This window comes from Piliocolobus tephrosceles, chromosome 14, assembly GCF_002776525.5.
Source record: "Piliocolobus tephrosceles isolate RC106 chromosome 14, ASM277652v3, whole genome shotgun sequence".
Taxonomy (NCBI): Eukaryota; Metazoa; Chordata; class Mammalia; order Primates; family Cercopithecidae; genus Piliocolobus; species Piliocolobus tephrosceles.
In genome coordinates this window covers 14,173,571-14,195,643 of record NC_045447.1, presented here as the reverse complement: position 1 = coordinate 14,195,643, position 22,073 = coordinate 14,173,571, and the positions used below count along the sequence as shown (strand labels likewise).

The window sequence follows — 22,073 nt, the reverse complement described above, 5'->3', positions numbered from 1 at the left end:
GTTGCAGCAAGCCTATAGTCCCAGCTACTCGGGAGGCTGAGGCAGGAGAATCACCTGAATCCGGGAGGCGGAGGTTGAAGCGAGCAGAGATTGCACCACTGCACACCAGACCAGGTGACAGTGCGAGACTCAGTCTCCAAAAAAAAAAAGAAGCTGATAAATGAGTGGAGGAACAAGACCACAAAGTAACAATTTACTTGGGTATTAACATCACATGTTACTGATGTCTCATTCTCCTTAGTCTGGTATTTTAGGGCAGCAAAACCAGTCTGTGTGGAGTCAGTGGTTTCTAAATAGAATTTTCCTATAAACTCAGAGCTGTGGATCCATCACCCGGAACTCAAATGAGACTTGGGCAGACAGGAGGTCACTGTTGGCCAGGAAAAAGCACAAAGTGGGGTGGCAGAAGGGAAATGGGCAGACACAAAGCTGTTTACCATACTCACTTTCAACAACTTTTCCTACTTCAGCTTTATGCTCATGACACAAATTACCACAGTTCACAGGCAAGAGAAACCAATTTTCCCATTTTACAAATGAAGCTGCTTTGTATCAATGCCAAACTTCTTAAATTTGATGACTTTATCAAGGTGCTAGAAGAGAACATCTTGAAGGATTCAGAGGTGAAGAAGGGTTGTGGTGCCTGCTATTTACTCTCAAATGGTTCCCCACGCACACGAAACAATGATAGTAGTAACAATGTGGGTGACAGGCAGAACTAATGTGGCAAAATGCTAACAACTGACACATCTGAGCAAAGGACAGATCAGTGTTTGTTGAACATTACTGTTACTTTTCTGTAGTCTGAAATTTAAGTACAAAAGAAAAGAAATAAAACTACTTAATAGAAAAGGTTATTCCACCTTTACCACCATTTAAAGGTATCAGATGGGGAGAAATAAAAGCAATACTTTGATGGAGATACCAAATACATTTGAATAAAGCAATTCAGAAAAATTCTAAAATTACCATAAGCATCGTCATTTTAGAATAATTGAAGAGATTCATCCATATGGTATCTGGGGGTAAATCATTCTCCCCAACAAACAGTGAACATCTGTTATATAAAAACCTTGTAAGAGGCTAGATAATAACACAATGGCATAGCAAAGTCTCAAACTGGCAATTTCCAAACTACTCAAGGCAGCAGTTTTCCTAGATGTGGAGCCAAGACACCAAGACGGAAAATATAAGAGGTAAAAGACAGCTGGAAAAACACCAGCTACACAACACACACAACCTGTTCGAAGTTCTGGACCTATGCAATTTGACCCAGAAGCAATAACGTAAATGTTAGAACTTGAAAATCCCAATTCTTCCAATATAATTTTATCACTATTTTTTGCAGTCATTAAAAAAAAAAATTATCAGCCGCCTATAATCTCAGCACTTTGGAAGGCCAGAGCAGGCAGATCACCTGAGCCCAGGAGTTCGGGACCAACCTGGGCAACATGGCGAAATCCCATCTCTACAAAAAACACAAAAATTAGACGGGTGTGGCAGAACGTGGCTGTAGTCACAGCTACTCAGGAGGCTGCGATGGGGGGATCACCTGAGCCCGGGGAGGTTGAGGTGGCAGTGAACTGTGATTGCACCACTGTACTCCAGCCTGTGCAGCAGAGAGAGAACGTGTCAAAAGAAAAAAATCTCCTAATCTAACAGCTAGAGCTAAAGCATAAATGCAAAACGCTGGTTAGCAAATGAGGAAGAGGGGGGGGAAAAAATAACTACTATTTACAGACCAGGTATTGGAGCACATGCTTTATGTATGTTATTTCCAACCATCACAACTTGGTGTGGTAGGTATTGCTGATACCACTTCACAGGTGAGGAAATCGAGGTTCAGACAGAAATCAAATACCCTAATCCCTCAGAGATTAAGTAGTAAAGAAGGACCATGGTCACTCCTGTAGGTCAAAATGTACCCAACAAGTTTCAATGTGAGGCTTCTACTCTAGAATTCTACTCAAATCTTATCTTCTTCATGAGACTTGTCCTTTTCTTTTTTAACAGACAAGGTCTCACTCTGTTGCCCAGGATGCAGTACAAAGGCTTGATCACAGCTCACTGCAACCTCAAACTCCCGGGCTCATGCAATCCTTCTGCCTCAGCCTCCCGAGCAACTGGGACTATAGGCACACACCACCACACCCAGCTTTTTATATATATATATATATATAGGTACAGACTGGATCTTGCTATGTTTGCCTAGGCTGGTCTTAAACTCCTGGCCTCAAGCAATCCTCCCACCTCAGGCTCCTAAAGCACTGGATTACAGGTATGAGCCACGATGCCTGGCACTGATCTTTCTATTTAACACTGCCATCTGCCTCCACCCCAGCCCCTGCCCACAACTCCCAAGTCCCCTTATCATGTGTGAATTTAATTTTTTAAGATCATTGCAAATTCATATGCAGATGTAAAAAACAGAGCATTTCCATATGAACTTGACTCAGTTTCTCTCAAAGATAGTATCTTAACTATAGTACAATACCATCCGTATTACCTTTTTTTCTTAATATCACTTTCTAACACAGGCTGAGTAGCCCTTATCCAAAATGCTAGGGACCAGAAGTGTTTCAGATTTCAGGTTTTAGAATATCTACATTAAACTCACCCAATTCAGCATCCCTAATCCAAAAATCCAGAATCAAAAATGCTCCAACGAGGCTGGGCAGAGTGGCTCATGCCTATAATCCATTCAAGCATTTTGGAAGACCGAGGCAGGCAGATTACTTGAGGTCAGGAGTTTGAGACCAGCCTAGCCAACATGGTGAAACCTCATCTCTACTAAAACTACAAAAAATTAGCCAGGCATGGTGGCACACACCTATCATCCCAGCTACTTGGGATGCTGAGGCAGAAGAATCACTTGAACCTGGCAGGCAGAGATTGCAGTGAGCCGAGATCATGCCACTGCACTCCAGCCTGGGCAACAGAGCAAAAATCCATCTCGAAAAAGAAAAAATAATAAAAATAAAAACGTTCCAATGAGAATCATGTTGGTACTCAAAAACTTTAGGATTTTGGAGCATTTCAGATTTCAGACTATAAAAAATATATTCATGATACACAGGTTGCATAACCTGTGTATATTTATCTATAAATATACTTATAATACCTGTGTATTATACTTCTCACAGTTGTTTATTGTCTATTTACCCTCACTAAAATATAAACTCCTCGAGGGCAGGAATCACTATTAGAATTGTGTTCACTGCTATATACCAAGCACCCAGAACAGGGCCTAATCTGTAGCAGGAACTCAGTAAATATCTGCTGAATGAATCAAAGCACTGTATCGCACTTCCTCTTCCAAGAGAAAACAGACCAGCTGTTCAAGAGACCATCTTAGTAAGGAAGAGTACTCTGAAACATCAGGGAAACGTTACACTCACCCATGGTGACATAAGGCAACTTATCAGTTGATCCGTGAGGATAGATGCTGTAGAGGTGAGGTCCAGTAACATCTACTCCTCCTAAAACTAGGGCTGCACCAATGTAACCTTGATACCTGGTGATCAGAGTATGCATAAGAAAAAAAACATGAGTCCACAGAACATCACTGTGACTTAGCCAAAAGTTGCATGAGAAGTCAGACAACAAAAACAAAAAGCTTTCTTTAAGACTGTTTCATTAAGGGGTTATTGTTTTGATGGGAACAAAAAAGGGAAGGGAACATTAGATGAACATCTACTATCAGCCAGTATAAATTATGTGAGGCACTCCATACACCTCATTTCAGCTCAGCCTCACAGCCCCCATTATTATTATTATTTTTGAGACAGAGTCTCACTCTGTCACCCAGGCTGGAGTACAGTGGTTATTATCACGGCTCACTGTAGCCTCAACCTCCCCAGGCTCAAGCAATCCTCCCACCTCAGCCTCCTGAGTAGCTGGGACTACACCTGGCTAATTTTTGTATTTTTTGTAGAGATGGGGTCTTGCCATGTTGCCCAGGCTGGTCTCAAACTCCTGGACTCAAGCAATCCTCCCACCTCGGCCTCCCAAAATGCTGGGATTACAGGTGTGAGCCACCGCACCCAGCCCACAGTCCCCTTTAAAAGACAGCATTATCATTCCCATTTTAGAGAAAAGAAAACCAACCCAGAGACATTAAGAACCTGCCTGGTCTCAGAACCAAATCGGGTTGACTCCAAAGATTATCAGCACTTTTCCCATCACACCTCTCTGTGATCAGCACGTACGCTACCTCCAAAGTTAACAATGAGGTGTTAGCTCAGCTGTTCCACTATTCAAATTATCAACCTGGCCACAAAGGCGAGGCATGGTGGCTCACACCTATAACCCCAGCATTTTAGGAGGCCGAGGTGGGCGGATTGCTTGAGTCCACAAAAACTACAAAAAATTAGCAAGGTGTGGTGGCATGCACCTGTAGTCCCAGATACTCGGGAGGCTGAAGTGAGAGGATCCCTTGAGCCTGAGAGGCTGAGGCTGCAGTGAGCCATGTTCACGCCACTGCACTCCAGCCTGGGGGGCAGAACAAGAGTTGTCATAGAAAAAAAAAAAAAAAATCAACCTCACCACAGCCCAAACAGAAAAACAGCTCATGTTGAAACACCTTTGCCTTTGAATTAACCCACATTATAAGCATATATATGAACGCATATCAAAAGAAAATACTTCATCATTCAGGAAAGTGAATATTAAAATAACTCCATGATAGCCTAAGAAACCACTGCTAGTACACACAGGATAAACTCATACTTCTTCAGGAACATCACAGGAATACATTTTCCACCCACCCCATCTCCTTTTAATTGTGCACATATTTGTTCCTTTGGACCCTTTTTTCCATTTCTATAGATTCCTCTCCCTATATTTGGTACAGTTTTTTAACATTAGAATTGCTGTGCTAGATAAACATGCTGGATTTAAAGTTCTCCACTGTGAGCCCTTAGCTCTTTGGGAAGAAAAACAAAACCAACACATAGTGAATTTGCCAAACAATGTAATCATTAAAACTGATACAAATAAATTAACACAAGAACCAAAGTCATAACTTTGTCTGAGACATAGCCGCCCATCCAGAACAGTGGTCCTCTAAGTAAACAGAACAGTGGTCCAATACTTGCCCTGTTCCTTGATTACCAAATTGTTATTTCAAAAAGAACCTTCCATTTATAAGTAAAAACTTCAAGAACTTCCTAGGAAAAGATTTTAGAAGTAGTCTAAAAAGAGAACAGAGCCCCAGACAAGGGAAGAAACTGGTTCAAGGCTACACGAGCTAGCAGCAGGGTGAGACTAGGGCCAAGGGCTCCAGAAAGAGAAGCCACAATCGCCCAGTCCCACCACCCTCAACTAGTCCAGTGCCTCTTCTACTATGCCAACTGCCTACCGAACAGGGTATTTAAATAAAGTCAATAATAATCAGCTAGTTGCCTTCCAAGCTAAAATATAAACTGTTAGATGCCTTTAAAAGAATCAAGATGCTTGGCAAATTATTGAAATCGTTAAAATTTCAGTAATTTACTCATCCAGAGATTCTACCAGGACTCTATTCTAAGGATATGAACAGACAAATATACAGAAATGAATGCACAAGGATGTTTACAACAGCATTGTTTATGATGATTAAAAAAGTGGAAACAGGCAGAGGGAGAAACGGCTAAACTGATCCAGCTGTACAACAGAACATCATACAATCATTAAAAATCACACTAAGCTGAGTGCGGTGGCTCACGCCTGTAATCCCAAAACCTAGGGAGGTCATGGCAGGAGGATTACTTGAGGCCAGGAGTTTGAGACTAGCCTAGGCAACACAGTGAGACATCATCTACAAAAAGTTTAAAAAAACAAACACAACAAAAAAATCAGCCAAGCATGGTGACATGGGCCTTTAGTCCCAGCTACTCAAGAGGCTGAGGCAAGCAGATGACTTGAGCCTAGAATTTTAAGGCTCAAGTCATCCGCCATGCACTGCTTTTAAGTGAGCCATGATCATGCCACTGCACTCCAGCCTGGGCAACAGAAAGAGATCCTATCTAAAATAAAATAAAATTTAACAATCATGCTGCATTTTCTCCTTTGCTACTGATGGTAGTACGTTTGTCAAGGGAGAGCTCTGACAACATCTCTCAAAATGTTAAATGTGCAAAACTAAATAAATGTGCATTTATTCTAGAATACAGTCTAAGGAATTAATCACACCAGAACCCAAAGGTTCTACGTTCCAAAGCGTTCATAGAATACCTAATAATACCTTAAATACCTTAAAATGGGCAATTTCATTAATGTTCAAAAATTGGTTAATTTGTAACACAGCCACAAAACGGATACTACGACACCACCAAAAATTATGATACTGATTCATAGTTCTTAGGCTTTTATGGGTCACAGAGCCCTCTTAAAAACTGATTACAGGCCGGGCGCAGTGGCTCAAGCCTGTAATCCCAGCACTTTGGGAGGCCGAGACGGGCGGATCACGAGGTCAGGAGATCGAGACCATCCTGGCTAACCTGGTGAAATCCCCGTCTCTACTAAAAAATACAAAAAACTAGCCGGGCGTGGTGACGGGCGCCTGTAGTCCCAGCTGCTCGGGAGGCTGAGGCAGGAGAATGGCGTGAACCCAGGAGGCGGAGCTTGCAGTGAGCTGAGATCCGGCCACTGCACTCCAGCCTGGGTGACAGAGCGAGACTCCATCTCAAAAAAAAAAAAAACTGATTACAATTGTGGAAACTTTCCCCCATAAGAGTATACATAAACATTTTTTCTGATTTCAGGAGAGTTACAAGTATTCAGAACTTCTCTATGGGTTCAAGAGAAAAACTCATCTACTGACTGGAACAATATTTGTAACATACTATTATGTACATATGGGAAATTACAAAACAACACACAAACAGTTCATTCTTTTAAATGCATACATACAAGGATACATGTCTAGAACAAAAGGTATGAAAACATAGATCTTCAAAAATTTACAGTGTATGTGTCTAAGTGGCAGAACATCAGGTGGCATTTACTTCCTTCTATCCAGGTTTCTAGTGTCTACATTTTTTACAATTACATTATTTTTATAATTTTAACAACAGTTATTTTCATTTTGAAATGCCCTAGTATAGAACCCATTCAAGACACACTGTTAGGTGAAAAGATTAGGCTATACTATAAAGAGTCAGTACAACTATAATCCCATTTTTTAATAAAATATTACTGAACATATTTTTAAAACCTTGAAGGGTGTGTAATAATCTCTTAGCACTAATTGCTTGTGGGTGGCAGGAATTCAGGTAGCTTTTTATATTCTTTTTGTTTGTATCTTCCAGCTTTGTTTTGTTTTTACCATGAACATGTAATAGTAATATAAAAGGAAGAGAGGAAGGGAAGAACTTAGAAGACAGAAGACTGGAATAATATACAGTAAACCAAGAGTGATGCTCCCTGAATGGCAAAATTTTCATTTTGTTCTTTGGGCTTTTCAGTATTTTCTAAATTTCCTACAATAAATGTACACGTTTATTAGAAAAAAAGTTAACAATGTAAGAGCCTCTACATATTCAAGTAATAGTTTCCAGAACACAGAACAGCATTTCACTAATATTTCTATGAAACTCAACAAGAAGGCTCCATGCCCAAAGAACAAGCACTACTTACATCAACTACATCAAGCCAGCATAGGTGTGAGATAAAGGCAGTGCTTAAGTAAGGGAAAAGAGGTCACTTCTGTTTATCAAACCTTATTTTCTCACTGACTCACATACACGGAAATGGACAGTTCAGAAAAAAAAAAAAAAGTACAGCAGTACCAAGAACACCTTGTACTCCTTTCCAGACTGAATTTTATGGGGCTCTAACTATGCAGTAGGCTCTGTAGTATGCAAGGTCAGAGCCTAGCTTCTTTATCACTGTCCTCCTCAAAAGTCAGACAGACAGAAACTATAATCCTCATTTTACTGAGAAAGAATCACCCAAATTAACACAACAGTCAGTGCTGTAGGTGGGAGATGAACCAACGTTCTAAAGTCAAATCCTAAACTCTTTCCTTAAACCACTCTCATTTTATGTAACTCACCAAAAATGTAAGAGGACATAAAAGACTATAACTATTATGCTGGTTTATATTTTTAAATGTTCCTCTCAAAATTTGATAAAATTTAACTTTTACAAAGTATCTTAAACTAAAAAATGACAAAACACTGAAAAAAGAGACTAGGATTTTTTTTTTTTTTTTTTTTGAGACGGAGTCTCGCACTTTCACCCAGGCGGGAGTACAGTGGCACCATCTTGACTCACTGCCAAGCTCCACTTCCCAGGTTCACGCCATTCTCCTGCCTCAGCCTCCCGAGTAGCTTAAGGACTACAGGCGCCCGCCACTACGCCCGGCTAATTTTTTGCATTTTTAGTAGAGACGGGGTTTCACCATGTTAGCCAGGATGGTCTCAATCTCCTGACCTCGTGGTCCACCCGCCTCGACCTCCCAAAGTGCTGAGATTACAGGCGTGAGCCACCGCGCCCGGCCGAGACTTTAGAATTCTTAAAACATTCTAAAGTGATTAACAGAAACATGTGCTAGATTATTTTGCTAATTGTTTTAAATGACATTACAAGGAATCTTGAAACATCATCCTATTTGCGACAATTTTAGAAGCTTGAAAATTGCCTTTATTACATAAGACACATTGTGTAGAAAAAAAGTTTTCAAAAAAGCCTTACATATAATGTGCCAAGCAAGCCACCAGAGGGAGCTTTATATTTAAAATTAAAATCCACAAATCTCTTCAGAAATCTGATCAATAGGTGTGCTTTAACAAGTTCTACTCACTGTACTGGAAGAATTTGGTTGGCAATAATTCTCCTGCATTAGAACAATGATACGTACACAAACACAAAGCAGCAATTGGGTAGACTAGGCTTCCTATCCATATGACTCTAGGCTTTGGTCTCATTTGTAAAATGGGAACTATACTACTGGCCTTGCTACAAGGCTACCCTCAACCTCATATACACTACTGAAAACCCACAGGCCATGCTAGACACACAGATGAAGACCCGCAAATTCTCAGGAAGGCCAGGGCCCTGAAGGGAACAGTGAAGTGAGCCAGGCAGAGAATGTGACAGAGCACCCACTCCCACTTCTAAGGCAACATCCACCAATGAGTTCTCGAAGATTATGGCCACGTGTTTCTGAATGTTTTCAAAAGACAGAAATGTAGACTTTTTTTTTTTTTTTTTTTGAGACAGAGTCTTGTTCTGTCGCCCAGGCTAGAGTGCAGCGGCGTGACCTTGGCTCACTGCAACCTCCACCTCCCAGGTTCAAGCGACTCTCCTATCTCAGCCTCCTGAGTAGCTGGGATTACAGGCGAGTGCCACCATGCCTGGCTAATTTTTGTACTTTTAGTAGAGACGTTTCACCATGTTGGCCAGGCTGGTCTCGAACTCCTTACCTCAGGTGATTCGCGAACCCTGGCCTCCCAAAGTGCTGGGATTATAGGCATGTGCCACCGTGCCAAGCCAAAATCTAGACTTTTAATTCAAATCTACCCATTTATAATTATTAGCCACTATTAAAAAAAAAAAAAAAAAACAGCCATATGACCCAAATAAATTTCTCTACAAGCTGATGGCCTATAAGCCACCAGTTCAAAATCTTTACTGTCTATCCATGCTCCCCTTTAATTTTCACAACAACCCTGCTAGGGGCAGGTATTATGATATCCATTTCACATAGAAGGAAAAAGGCAAAGAATATGTTAAAGGTAAGGCAGGTCCCTAAAGGAGAAGCCAGTATTCCACCCAAGACTAAATGCCCAGGGTATTTCTCCTATAATCACTGCTTCTCTTATGAGAAGCAAATAAGAAAATGCACTTTGAAAACTCCCAAGACCCATATAAACATAAGGTAACGATGCAATTATTAAAGGAGAAAGAGAAACAAAACTACTAATATGAGCTGTGAGTCAGCAGAGAATGAAGGTCAAGTCAGGCAAGCTACTGCACCTCTTTAAACTTCACTTTGTTCCCTTACAAATAGGAGACCCTAATAGCCCCTATCTCAGAGTTAAAAGGATGAGATCGTGCATAAAGCACTTTAACATAGGTCCTGGATCAGAGTAAGAGGTAGATAAAGGTTGGTCAATATTAATATTATCATACCCACTGACAGCCAATTACAAATACCACTTTTCATTCATTGTTATTTTGCCCCTAAAGGGGGCAGGGGGGAAGGGGAGACACTCATTTGGCTTTGTTTTATGGGGAGGAGGGAGTAGTTTCACAATACAAATTCATAGTTCCTCCAGCTATAACTTTCTTACTATGAGCAAAAAAGTTTCTCTTATCCAGTAATATCCCTATGCTTCAGGAAATGACTCAACTGGTGACATGTGATTTACTCATGCAAAAAATCAGGCCCCAGAAATTCAAAGGCACTATCAAAAACCATTTAAAGTGGCTCTTTAACATAACAACTGATTTCTGGAACAAAATGTGTATTTCTGAAGGCTTTTTTGCTACTTTCTAGGCTTCTCCTGGCTGAAAAAATCTAAGATATGAGAAAAAGATACCACTAGGAATCCCCATTCTGGAAACTTACCTGAAAAGCATCTGCTTCAGCATCCGATTGGCTGTCACAACTCTGGGAAGACGGCCAGTGGAGAGGGAGTGGAGCTCCAAGTTGGAAGAAATGAGCTGGGTTGTCATGTCTGTGTCTGCAGCTGTCCCAGCACCACAACAACTGAAAAATCCAATTAGAAACTTAGTTGAAATCCAATTATCAGAGGGCTCAATTAGAAGTAGGGGGTTCTTGGATAACTTCCAAGAAGTCCAGGTACCCAGAGAGATGTTTTTGAGTATATCTATGCCGTAACTTTTCTGTTTAATCAATCTTAAATGAACAGAAAATTAAGAAAATGCATCTAGTTATACGTAAATATATTATCTGTGGCCCAATGGAACATATGAAATTATTGGTTTCTGTGAAAAGACCGTGCATTTCATTAACGCTACAAATATATCCAAGTTGTACAGAAGTGCAAGGTGTGTTAAAATTCTTGCAATTCAACATCTACCAAGTATTTACTATCAGATACCAGTTATTACACTAATCACTGGGAATAAAGAAAATATGACAGGACTTGTACTGGATTTCAAAGTTGAGTGGAAGACACACAAGACGACGAAAATTGTAATACATAATTTAATACACTGTAGTAACATAGGTACAAAATGCTATGGGAAACCAGAGGAGAAAGCAATTGATTCTGATCATTAAGAAAAGGTTTCAGGCTGGGCATGATGGCTCATGCCTGTAATCCCAGCACTTTTTGTGAGACCCAGGCGGGAGGATCACTTGAGGCCAGAAGATCAAGATCAGCCTAGGCAACACAGTGAGACCGCATCTCTCCCAGGGGAAAAAAAAACAAAAACGAACAAGAAATATTTAAAAAAGAAAAGAAAAGGTTATATATGAGCCAGAATAAAACGGAATAAAAACATTCTACAAGCAGAGAAGGAAGAGTTTCTAAATAGAATCTCACATAAGCAACAGTGGAATAGCTTGGAGACGAGGGAAATAGGGACAGTTCAGATGTAACTGGAGCACAGGGTGATGGCAACTCAAAGAAAGGCTTGAACGGTAGGCTTTCTATGGACTGTGCAAGGCCACAGAATTTTGATTTTTATCCTAAAAGTCGTGTGGAAATGTGACAAGTCTCATGAAAAGCTTTTTAACAAAGGAACGTCATCAGATCTATGTTTTACAAAACCCAATATGGCAGAAGAGTGAACAATAGGATACCTAAAAGAGGCAAATTAAATAACTGCAATAGTCAAGCTAAGAAAAAAGAACCTCTATGGTTCAAGTTAATGTTTGAAAAAAAGAAAAAGAAGGAAGAACCCAAACTAGAGCCTTAGCAAAGGAAAGGATAGGAGGGAATGGATTCAAGAGGCACAGGGAGGGCAAAACTGGCTACCAATTCAATTGGAGACTGAAGCAAAGAGAGGACTTGAAGATGACTAGCTTGGGTAACAGGTGGATAGAAATGCCATTTAAAGGAGATAGAAAATACGGATTGAACAACAGGTTTTAGTGAAGAGCACAGGAAGGTCCATTTTTACCCCTGACACGTTTGAAAATATAAGAGTTATTCAAATGAATCAATACTTACTAAATATTAGGAGATATGAAGTGTATTTTTGAACAGTTCTTGTCAGCAACAACCATCCCTTCCGTTGCTCTTGTATCTGCTCCAAGAACTATGCCATCCTATTGGAAAAAAAAAAAGTTTTTAATCAATATTACAAATATAAACCAACCACAACTCTCCATTCTACTTTAGGGAATACTATGTTGGCCATACCATGCTCCCCTAATCTCAAAACGCCAGACAAAACTCATACCAAAAATATTGTGCTACACTTTCAGGATTTAAGAAAAAGTTTCTTAGTAAATGCTACTAATTGAATCCTGAGTAGGTAAGAATTATTCCCAGGTTCAAGTGAGGCTCAGGTGTCTGGTGAATTCCTTGCAAATCAGAGCTAATCTGGAAAAAACCTGGATTAAGGCTCAGGAATCTTCCCATTAAAGTAGCCATCACAGTCAATTTCCTTTTAAAACATGTTGCTCTTCCTTAAAACAAGTTGCGCAGGTAATCATAACCTCTTTTGACGTTTACAACAATTTAAGGCAGGAGTTATCTCCATTTGATGCATCTGAAGGAGACCTGTGAGAAGGAAAGTGAGCTGCCCGAAGTTGGAATCAGCATTATAGAGTTCAAAGGTGAGACAGACCTGTCTGACCCCAAATCTCGTGATCTCCCATCACATATACTTCGGCTTCCTAAACTAGTAATTAAGAAGCTAACTGACCTGTTAAAAAAAAAAAGGAAAAAAGAAAAAAAAAAACTCAGCAAAGTGAGGAAAGAACATAAACTGTTAAGAAGCACACAAAACCAGACAAAAGCAGTCCCTCCTGAAAGACGGTCTCCTGATGTATTCTATAGTATTTGCCTTTCCAGACCCAGCCGGGAGAGACACAGGAAGCCAAGTGTTTTGATTCCTGTTACCAGTTCAGTCACTGCTGCTCTTAACCCTAACCTGGCTTACCTTATAGACCACCCCAGCGATGGTCGTGCCAGTTTTCCGGGCCTTTGGAAGCTTGTACCCCCTCTTGGCAAAATCGGCTTCCAAGACGGCATTCCTGAGAGCAAATGAGAGAATCAAGTGTTGAAGGGCAAGACCACATTGCGCAGCACTGGCATGAACAGTGCCTAACAGAGAACTCCGTAAAGCTATTTGTTTTCACGCCCATCAGTTTAATGAATCCTCCCATCAGCACTGTTCTCCCGTTTTCCAACGAAGACAGTCTCAGAGAGGGGCCGTGACGTGCCTTAGGAGACGGAGATAAACGGTGGCCGAGTGCGCTGCGAAGGTGGGAGAGCAGACCCGGCTTCAGGAGAAACCCACGCCCAGGCCCTGATTCCCCTGAGTCACACGGGCCGCGGGCCACAGGCCCCGCCATGCACTCTTCCCTCAGAATTCTCGCATCAGGCCTTGGCCCAGCTCCCACCCGAGCACCGCACTCTTACTCCCTCCCTGAACCAAGCCCCAGGCAAGGCCGCACCTGCGGCAGTTATCAAAAGAGAAGCCTCCAACCGGTGGTGCATACACCGACACAGCCGCCATCTTCCCAAAAAAGCACTTCCGGGCCGGAGGCGGGCGCAAACCAAAAGATCCGAGCACTTCCGGCGTCGCTGGCAACTGGGGCTGAAGGGGCGGGGCAAACGCCGCACTAGAACGATTGATCTTAGAGATTCTGGTTCCTAGAGAAGCCAGAGATGTTTGAAATATATCGCCCCAAGTGGCACGGAGGAGAAAGTGACACCCGGAACGAGGAAAGGACTTGTCCGAAGTGAACGCACCGGCGACCAGGTCTCCTGCCGCTCAGACTGGACCTGCTTCTACCTTTAATTGGGATCTGCGGTGCTTCGGAGACAGACACACCCAAGTCCCAGGCACAGCCCCACCACCCCCTTGCGTTAAGCAAGTCTCTTCAACTCTCTGAATCTGCTTCCTCCACTATCAGATGGAGATTACACCTAGCTCAAAAGGCTGCTGTGGAATGGCCGTAAGTCTGTGAAAAGAGGCTCAACATGATTAGTCATCGGGTGAATGCAAAGCATGACCACAGCGAGATCCCACTTCGCACCCACTAGGATGGCCATAAACAAAAAGACAGAAAAGCGCAAAGGCTGCGAGAGTTTGGAGAAATTGGAACCCCCATACAGGGCTGGTGAGAATACAAAATGGTGCGGCTGCTCTGGAAAACAATTTGGCAGTTCCCCCAAAAAGTCTTAGATATGCACCTCTTAGATATGCACCTCTTAGATATGCACCTGAGAGGGTGGAAGATATGTATTGGCAAAAACTTTCTACAAAGGTGAGGTAGAAGGCAGGACTCCATTCAGAGATGGGGCTGAGATACCTGACCAAATTGAGGACTAACTAAAACAGGGCCTGGGCGGAAGCTGCCTTCCCTAAGACTAGCTCACCAGTGTGCCAAGTCAGTTTACCGTTGCCATGGCAACACTCGTGAGTTACCGCCCCTTTCCATGGCAATGGCACCATGACCCAAAAGTTACCACCCCTTCCCTAGGAACGCCTGCATAAACCACCCCTTAATCTGCATGTAATTAAAAGTACGTGTAAATATCAATGCACAACTGCCCTGACTCTACCTAAGAGGGTAGCCCTGCTCTGCAGGAGCAGTCATGGAGCTGTAACGCCGCCACTTCAATAAAGCCGTTTTCTTCTGCCTCCAACTTGCCCTTGAATTCTTTCTTGGGCAAAGCCAAGAACCCTTGTGGGCTCAGCTCCACTTTGGGGCTTACCTGCCCTGCGTCAAAAGGGGGTCTCATTGACCGGGTGCGGTGGCTCACGCCTGTAATCCCAGCATTTTGGGAGGCCGAGACGGGCGGATCACAAGGTCAGGAGATCGAGACCATCTTGGCTAACCCAGTGAAACCCCATCTCTACTAAAAAATACAAAAAACTAGCTGGGCAAGGCAGTGGACGCCTGTAGTCCCAGCTACTCTGGAGGCTGAGGCAGGAGAATGGCATAAACCCGGGAGGCGGAGCTTGCAATGAGCTGAGATCCGGCCACTGCACTCCAGCCTGGGTGACAGAGGGAGACTCCGTCTCAAAAAAAAAAAAAAATATATATATATATATATATGTATTATGAATACACTAAAAACCACTGAGTTGCACACTTTAAAATGATTAAAATGGTGATTTCTATGTTAGGTGAATTCTATTTTATTTTTTTTTATTTATTTTTTTTTTTTTTGAGACTCAGTCTCCCTCTTATCACCCACACTGGAGTGCAGTGGTGTGATCTCAGCTCACTGCAACCTCCACCTCCTGGGTTCAAGTGATTCTTCTGCCTCAGCCTCCTGAGTAGCTGGGATTACAGGCGTACACCACCACGCCCAGCTAATTTTTGTGTTTTTAGTAGAGACAGGGTTTCACCATGTTGGCCAGGCTGGTCTCAAACTCCTGACCTTAAGTGATCCACCCACCTCGGCCTCCCAAAGTGCTGTGATTACAGGCGTGAGCCACCATGCCCGGCCAGTGAATTTCATTTGAATAAGGCTGCTGTGAGTATTGAACATTGTACATGAAGACCATCTATCTTAGCATATAGAAGCTTCTTATAGTTATTATTAATAATACATTCATTTCACGCTGTCAACAAACCTAAGAGATAATTATGTAATTCAACTTATTTTACTGAGGGAATTGAAGGCTCCTTTTACAACCTGAATGACTATTGAATGAATTAATTTACTCACTAAACAAACATTTATTGAGCTCCTATTATGCGTCAGACATGGTTCTAGGTGCAAATGAATGAATGCCATCCTAAGCACCTAGAACTAGTGTCTATCACAACTGTGTTTAATAAACATTTGTCAAAGGTTGAATTCCCTTTCATTACCTTTCTGAGTTTTCTGTTGAAATGAGAAAAATAAATTCATATTCTGCAGTTCTAGCCCCTAGTAACTCAGTAGCTGACCTTACTTGGAGGTATTCCAAATGGATTGAATTTGATTTGATATTACAGAGGTAATCAAGTTAAAAAATGAGGTCACTAGGCCCTAATCCAACAGGACTGGCGTCCTTACAAAAGGTGGAATTTGGGCCAGACGTCGTGGCTCACACCTGTAATCCCAACACTTTGGGAGGCCGAGGCAGGTGGATCACTTGAGATCAGGAGTTCAAAACTAGCCTGGCCAACATGGTGAAACCCTGTATCTACTAAAAATACAAAAATTAGCTGGGCATTGTGTTGGGTGCCTGTAATCCCAGCTACTCAGGAGGCTAAGGCAGGAAACTCACTCAAACCTGGGAGGCAGAGGTTGAAGTGAGCCAAAATCACACCACTGCACTCCAGCCTGGGCAACAGAGCAAGATTCCATCTCAAAAAAAAAAAAATTGGCAATTTGGAGACAGACATGCACACAAGGAGAACCCCATATGAACATGAAGACAGAGACTGGAGTGATGATTCTATGGACCAAGGAATGCCAAAAGTTGCCATCAAACCACCAGAAGCCAGGCACCAGGTCTGGAACAGTCTTCCTCATGGATCTCAGAAGAAGCAATTTTGCAGACACCTTGCTTTGTACTTTCACCCTCCAGAATGGTGAGACAATAAATTTCTGGGCCGGGCGTGGTGGCTCAAGCCTGTAATCCTAGCGCTTTGGGAGGCCGAGACGGGCGGATCACAAAGTCAGGAGATCGAGACCACCCTGGCTAATACAGTGAAACCCCGTCTCTACTAAAGAATACAAAAAACTAGCCGGGCGACGAGGCGGGCGCCTGTAGTCCCAGCTACTTGGGAGGCAGAGGCAGGAGAATGGCGTAAACCTGGGAGGCGGAGCTTGCGGTGAGCTGAGATCCGGCCACCGCACTCCAGCCTAGGCGACAGAGCCAGACACCGTCTCAAAAAAAAAAAAAAAAAAAAAACAATAAATTTCTGGTGTTTCAGCCACCCAGACTGTGGTACTTTGTTACAACAGAGCTAGGAAACTCAGACACCTCCTGAGCTCACAGTCAAGGGGAGGAGAGGAAGTCTCAGCAAAGAAAGACTCCCAGCACTGTGTGCCAACTGCCAGGTGGGGGAAGTATGGGAATAAGAGTAGGGGGCACGCAGGCTAGTGAAGCCTAGAAACTCAGACAGTGTGGAGCCCATCGGGGGCGACAAGGCAAGAGGGACAGGCATGTGGGCGAAGGCTTGAGATGTGCCAAAAACAAAACAAAACCAAAAACCCTGGACATGGTTTTTAGGAAACAGCGGTGAGGCTTCTGTGGTGGCTCCTGCAGCCTCTGGGGGTGGTGGCGGGCACCTGTGTCCTGCTGTAGGTTCTCAGTGGGAGCTAGAGAAGCCAGGACCCTGCTAGGCATGGTGGCTCATGCCTGTAATCACAGCACTTTGGGAGGCCGAGGCGGGCAGATCACTTGAGGTCAGGTGTTCAAGACTAGCCTGGTCAGCATGGTGAAACCCCGTCTCTACTGAAAATACAAAAATTAGCCGGGCATGGTGGTGCACGCCTGTAATCTCAGCTACTTGGGAGGCTGAGGTGGGAAGACTGCTTGAACCCAGGAGGTAGAAAGCCAGCCGGCCAGGGCCCCTGGCACAGCACAGGGAGCTAGGGAAGTCATTGTAGAAATGATTTGTGACCTCGGGTTGCTTGAGGGGTCTTTCTCTTTCTACCTGGGTTTCTCTGGTATCTTTTTTTTTTCACTCCCAGACTGAGCTGAGGAGGGGACATGGTTTCCTCTTACAGCCTCTGGAGGCGGCCCCGCAGAGGCACCCAGAGTCCAGCAGAGGGCGACCGAGAGCCTCCAGCCGGCCTGGGCGTAGAGTAGGGGAGTCAGTCAGGTGGGGATGGGGGCAGCCTCTGCACCTCCAGGCATGGGGAGGGCAGCCCTAGATCCTCAGCACTCAGAGACCCCCCGCTCAGCCTCCCTGCCCAGCATGCCTGCTGCCCCCTGGGACTGTAGCCCAACCCAGCGGGCCCTCCCCTGGGCCTGGACACAGTCCCACTTCGTCTGTGGCAGTGCTACCAATCCCAACTCTCCAGTGAAGCCACCACTTCTGCTCTGGATTTGGCTGGGTGACCTCAGGGGAGCCATCAGGCTCTCTGTGCCTCGGTTCCCAAATAACACTGTAATAACCAACAGTCCCTGAGAGCGCTCAACATCCTGGGCTCGGACCCAGCCATTCGGTGTGCAAGATCTTTCATCACCCTGGGCACCTAGAATGTGCCAGGCAGTAGGAAAGCACAATCAAGAGACAGACACAAAGCCTGTCCTCAGGGAGCCGGCAGTCCCCAGGGACTGGGCATCATGGCCTCACTTTACAGATGAGGCAACCAAGGCCTGGAGAGGTGAAGTCACTAGCTCAAGGTCACACCACTGATAAGTGGCAGAGAGTCAAACCACACCCCTCCCAGCCCCAGACCACACACAGCACCACTTCCCCCACCCCTGACCATGAGCCTAACTGGAACCCAAGTTCCCTCATATTTTGCCAGCGCACAGGTGGGGTTTCCTCCTCCAGGACTCAGGCCAGCTCAGCTACTTGCCAGCTGCGAGACCTTAGGCTGGTGTCTTCACCTCTCTGAAGCTTAGTTTCCTCATCTACAAAATAAGAGACTATTGCAGTGCTTACTCTGTCTTACATGCATCGAATAAGAGCATGCATTGTAAACTACACAACACTTCGTGTATTCATTATTTATTAAACCCTTCCTTGGTGCCAAGCTTGGTGCCAAGCTTGGTGCCAGCTCTGTGCTGGATGACAGCCTTGGGGGCATTGATCTAGGGTCTAGGCCTCCAGTTCACTGTGCTAAGTGCCCTAAGGGACACAAGCCAGAGCACAGCCAGGGAAAGAGCTTCCAAGTCTGTCTGAGGCTGCAGGTGTGCACCCAGAGGACAAGAGTTAGCATCAAGACCAGAAGACAAGGGTGCATCTCATGCTACCGAGAGCTCAGCTGTGCGTGGCCCCAGCATCATCCTGGATTTTCCAAGGGCCCAATAAACGGCACCCTGCTCCCCACCCACCCTGCAGGCTGCCCAGGAACCCAGCATGGGATAGGCCCTTGGAGGCCCACCTGTGTCCCCTGTCAGGATAAACACTTCCAAGGGTTCACCCTTCAAGGAGACTTGGCCATCTTCCTCTTGCAGGGAAAGCAGGCCATGATGCTCCTGGTTGCTATGGCAACTGGGCCCTTGTTTTTCTTCTTCATAAATAAGCTATAAATAGACAGGGCAGACCTGGGCGCCTTCCTTTGCATAAATTACAGCAGCTGCTCCAGGCTTCAGGGCCCCTGGCACAGCACCCAGGTGCGGAGCCTTGCTGCATGGGCCACAGAAACCCAGCTCCCATGGGAGGGGCACAGCACAGCACGGGGCAGCGTCTCAAAGTGTGGATTCCCACCACCCACTTCAGACTCTACTGGGGCACTGAGCAGATTTGGGGGCCCACCTGAGACCTCCAGAATCCCCACCAGTGTGAGCAGGGCCTGGGATGGGTGGGCCCGGAGTTTGCCGACCTCAGCCGCTGGCAAGCAAGAGGGGTATCCCTCCCTTCTTCCCTTCTCCTCTATCCAGGGCCTGTTCAAGTCACAGTGAAATCATGAGAATACTCCCTACTTCCTCAGAGGGTTCACACGTCCAAACACTCTCCCCACCTGGTTTAATCCTCGTGTTTAACATCTATTTGCCAGATCCTGTCTCTATGCCAGGTGCTATGGTAAGCACCTTCCATGCTGCAACCCAATTCATTTGCCCAAACACCATCTGAGGTTTCCAGCTTACAGGTAGTGACTCTCCACTTGGAGACAGGAGGTGTAACACAGGGTCACGCAGTTGGTTAGCAAGAGAACTGGAATTTGAACCCAAGCCTGTCCTGGTCAAAGCTCATGTTCTTAATCTTGGCCTCTGCTTTCACCATGCCTGATTCTCTTAAAAATTTCCGAGGGAGGGAACAGCAGATAGGATCCTTTAAGGGGGAAGGAACAGAAAAAGGAGCTGAGACTCAGAAGGACCAAGGACCGACCCACGGCCTCACAGGGAAGACAGTCAAGGCTGAGACTTGGGTCTCTGGAAGGCAGGCTGCAGAGAGTGGAATTACTTTCCCCATAGTGAGGAAGATTCGGGGAAACACAATTACCTGGTGGGCCTGGGCAGACTTCTTGGAGGAGGTGAAGCTAAAACAGAGTCTTGGAGAATGGCCGTGGAGAGAAGGAAAAAAGCATTCAAGACAGAGAGAGCAGCTTGGATAAAGGCTCGGAGGTATGGTAGCGCCATTGGGCTGGCAGGATAGCAGGCAGATCAGTCCAGTTATGGGCCAGGGGCAATGTGGCCAGCTGGCGAGGCCCCAGTTAAGAAGGGCCTTGTAGAGGCCAGATGTGGTGGTTCATGCCTGTAATCCCAGCACTTTGAGAGGCTGAGGCAGGCAGATCACCTGAGGTCAGGAGTTCAAGACCAGCCTGGCCAACATGTTGAAACCCTGTCTCTACAAAAAATACCAAACAAATTAGCTGGGCTTGATGGTACACACCAGTAATCTCAGATACTTGGGAGGCTCAGACATGAGAATCACTTGAACCCAGGAAGTGGAGATTGCAGTGAACTGAGATTTCACCACTGCACTCCAGTCTGGGAGACAGAGTGAGACTCTATCAAAAAAAAAAAAAAAAAAAAGAAGAAGAAGAAGAAAGTCCTTGTAGGCTGGCTGAGAAGCCTGGGCCTATCCCATGTTTCGTTTTCGTTTTTGTTTTTGTTTTTGTTTTTGAGATGGAGTCTTGCTCTGTCACCCAGGCTGGAGTGCAGTGGTGTAATCTCTGCTCACTGCAGCCTCCATCCCCTTCCATCTCCTGGGTTCAAGCAACTCTCCTGCCTCAGCCTCCCAAGAAGCTAGGATTATAGGTGTGCACCACCACACCTGGCTGATGTTTGTATTTTTATAGAGATAAAGTTTCACCATGTTGGCCAGGCTGGCCTCGAACTCCTGACCTCAAGTGATCCACCCGCCTTGGCCTCCCAAAGTGCTGGGATTAGAGGCGTGAGCCATCACGCCCAGCCTCCATGGAATGCTTTTGAGCAGAGAATCAACATGACATCTAGAGAAAACAGGCTTCCTGCTTGACGTGGGAGTTCGAACAGAACTCATCACCCAGGGACAAGGTATTCTGAAAGAACCACGGGTGCTTTCTCCATTGAATCTTGCAGGATCCGTCTCTGAATGTGTCCCCCTGATCCAGACACATCCAGTCCCATTATCTTCTCCACGCTTCAGACTTGCCTCGCCCTAGGTAAATGCTCTCTATTCATTCACTCATTCATTCACTCCTTCAGACGTTCCTTACGTAAACTCCAATCCTGTGTCTGGCACCATGCTAGACACAAGAAGACAAAGACTGCCCTCGACAGAAATGGATACAGAAATAAATAAGCAAGTAAAAGGATCAGAAGGTTCTGATAGAGACTGTGTGGGTTACAGAGACTCCAAGAAGAGAAAAAGTCAACTCCCCCAGGGGAGGAACAGCAGCAGCAAATGCTTTGAGGAAAACAGGAGACTGTAAACAGGACGCAGAAAAGGAGCAGGGGTTGGCTAGCTGGGGTTGCAGCAAGGAGAGAGCGGGCAATTCCAGAAGGAGGGGACGGTGTGAGCAGACCCATGGAGGCGGGAAATAGCTGGGCTTGTTGGAGAACAGAAGATGAGAGGAGTAAGAGGGTGTGGGCAGCTAGAAACTGGGCATCCCAGAGTAGGAGGCAGGGAACAGAGGCTGACACATCGCTGTAGGTGCAAACCACTCCAGCAGCCAGTGGGAGGACGGAACGGACAGGGAGAGAATGAAAGTGGGAGAGCAGGGGCGGTGGGGTGCTCCGACCACGGACCAGGGAGGAGAGGAAGGTGGCCTGAACTAGGGCGGTGACAGTGACAACAGCGAGAGCGAACAGTCACTGGAGATATGACAGAGGCTGGATAGACAGCACGTGGTTGAAGTTTGGATGTAAAGAGAGGTAAAAGGAGGGGTCGA

At 44.9% G+C, this 22,073-nt stretch overlaps 1 protein-coding gene across 1 annotated transcript in view; it reads right to left on the bottom strand.

Moving 5' to 3' along the window:
- PSMB7 (proteasome 20S subunit beta 7) overlaps positions 1 to 13,708 on the bottom strand; it is a 62,371-nt gene extending 48,663 nt beyond the window's left edge. The window contains exons 1-5 of the mRNA XM_023217178.1: positions 13,583 to 13,708; positions 13,066 to 13,159; positions 12,129 to 12,226; positions 10,556 to 10,696; positions 3,399 to 3,514 (exon numbers count right to left, since the gene is read on the bottom strand). Of these exons, the coding sequence (XP_023072946.1) occupies positions 3,399 to 3,514; positions 10,556 to 10,696; positions 12,129 to 12,226; positions 13,066 to 13,159; positions 13,583 to 13,644 (511 nt within the window). The 5' untranslated portion in view covers positions 13,645 to 13,708. The remainder of the gene's footprint in view (positions 1 to 3,398; positions 3,515 to 10,555; positions 10,697 to 12,128; positions 12,227 to 13,065; positions 13,160 to 13,582) is intronic.
- Between the last annotated feature and the right edge of the window lie 8,365 nt (positions 13,709 to 22,073).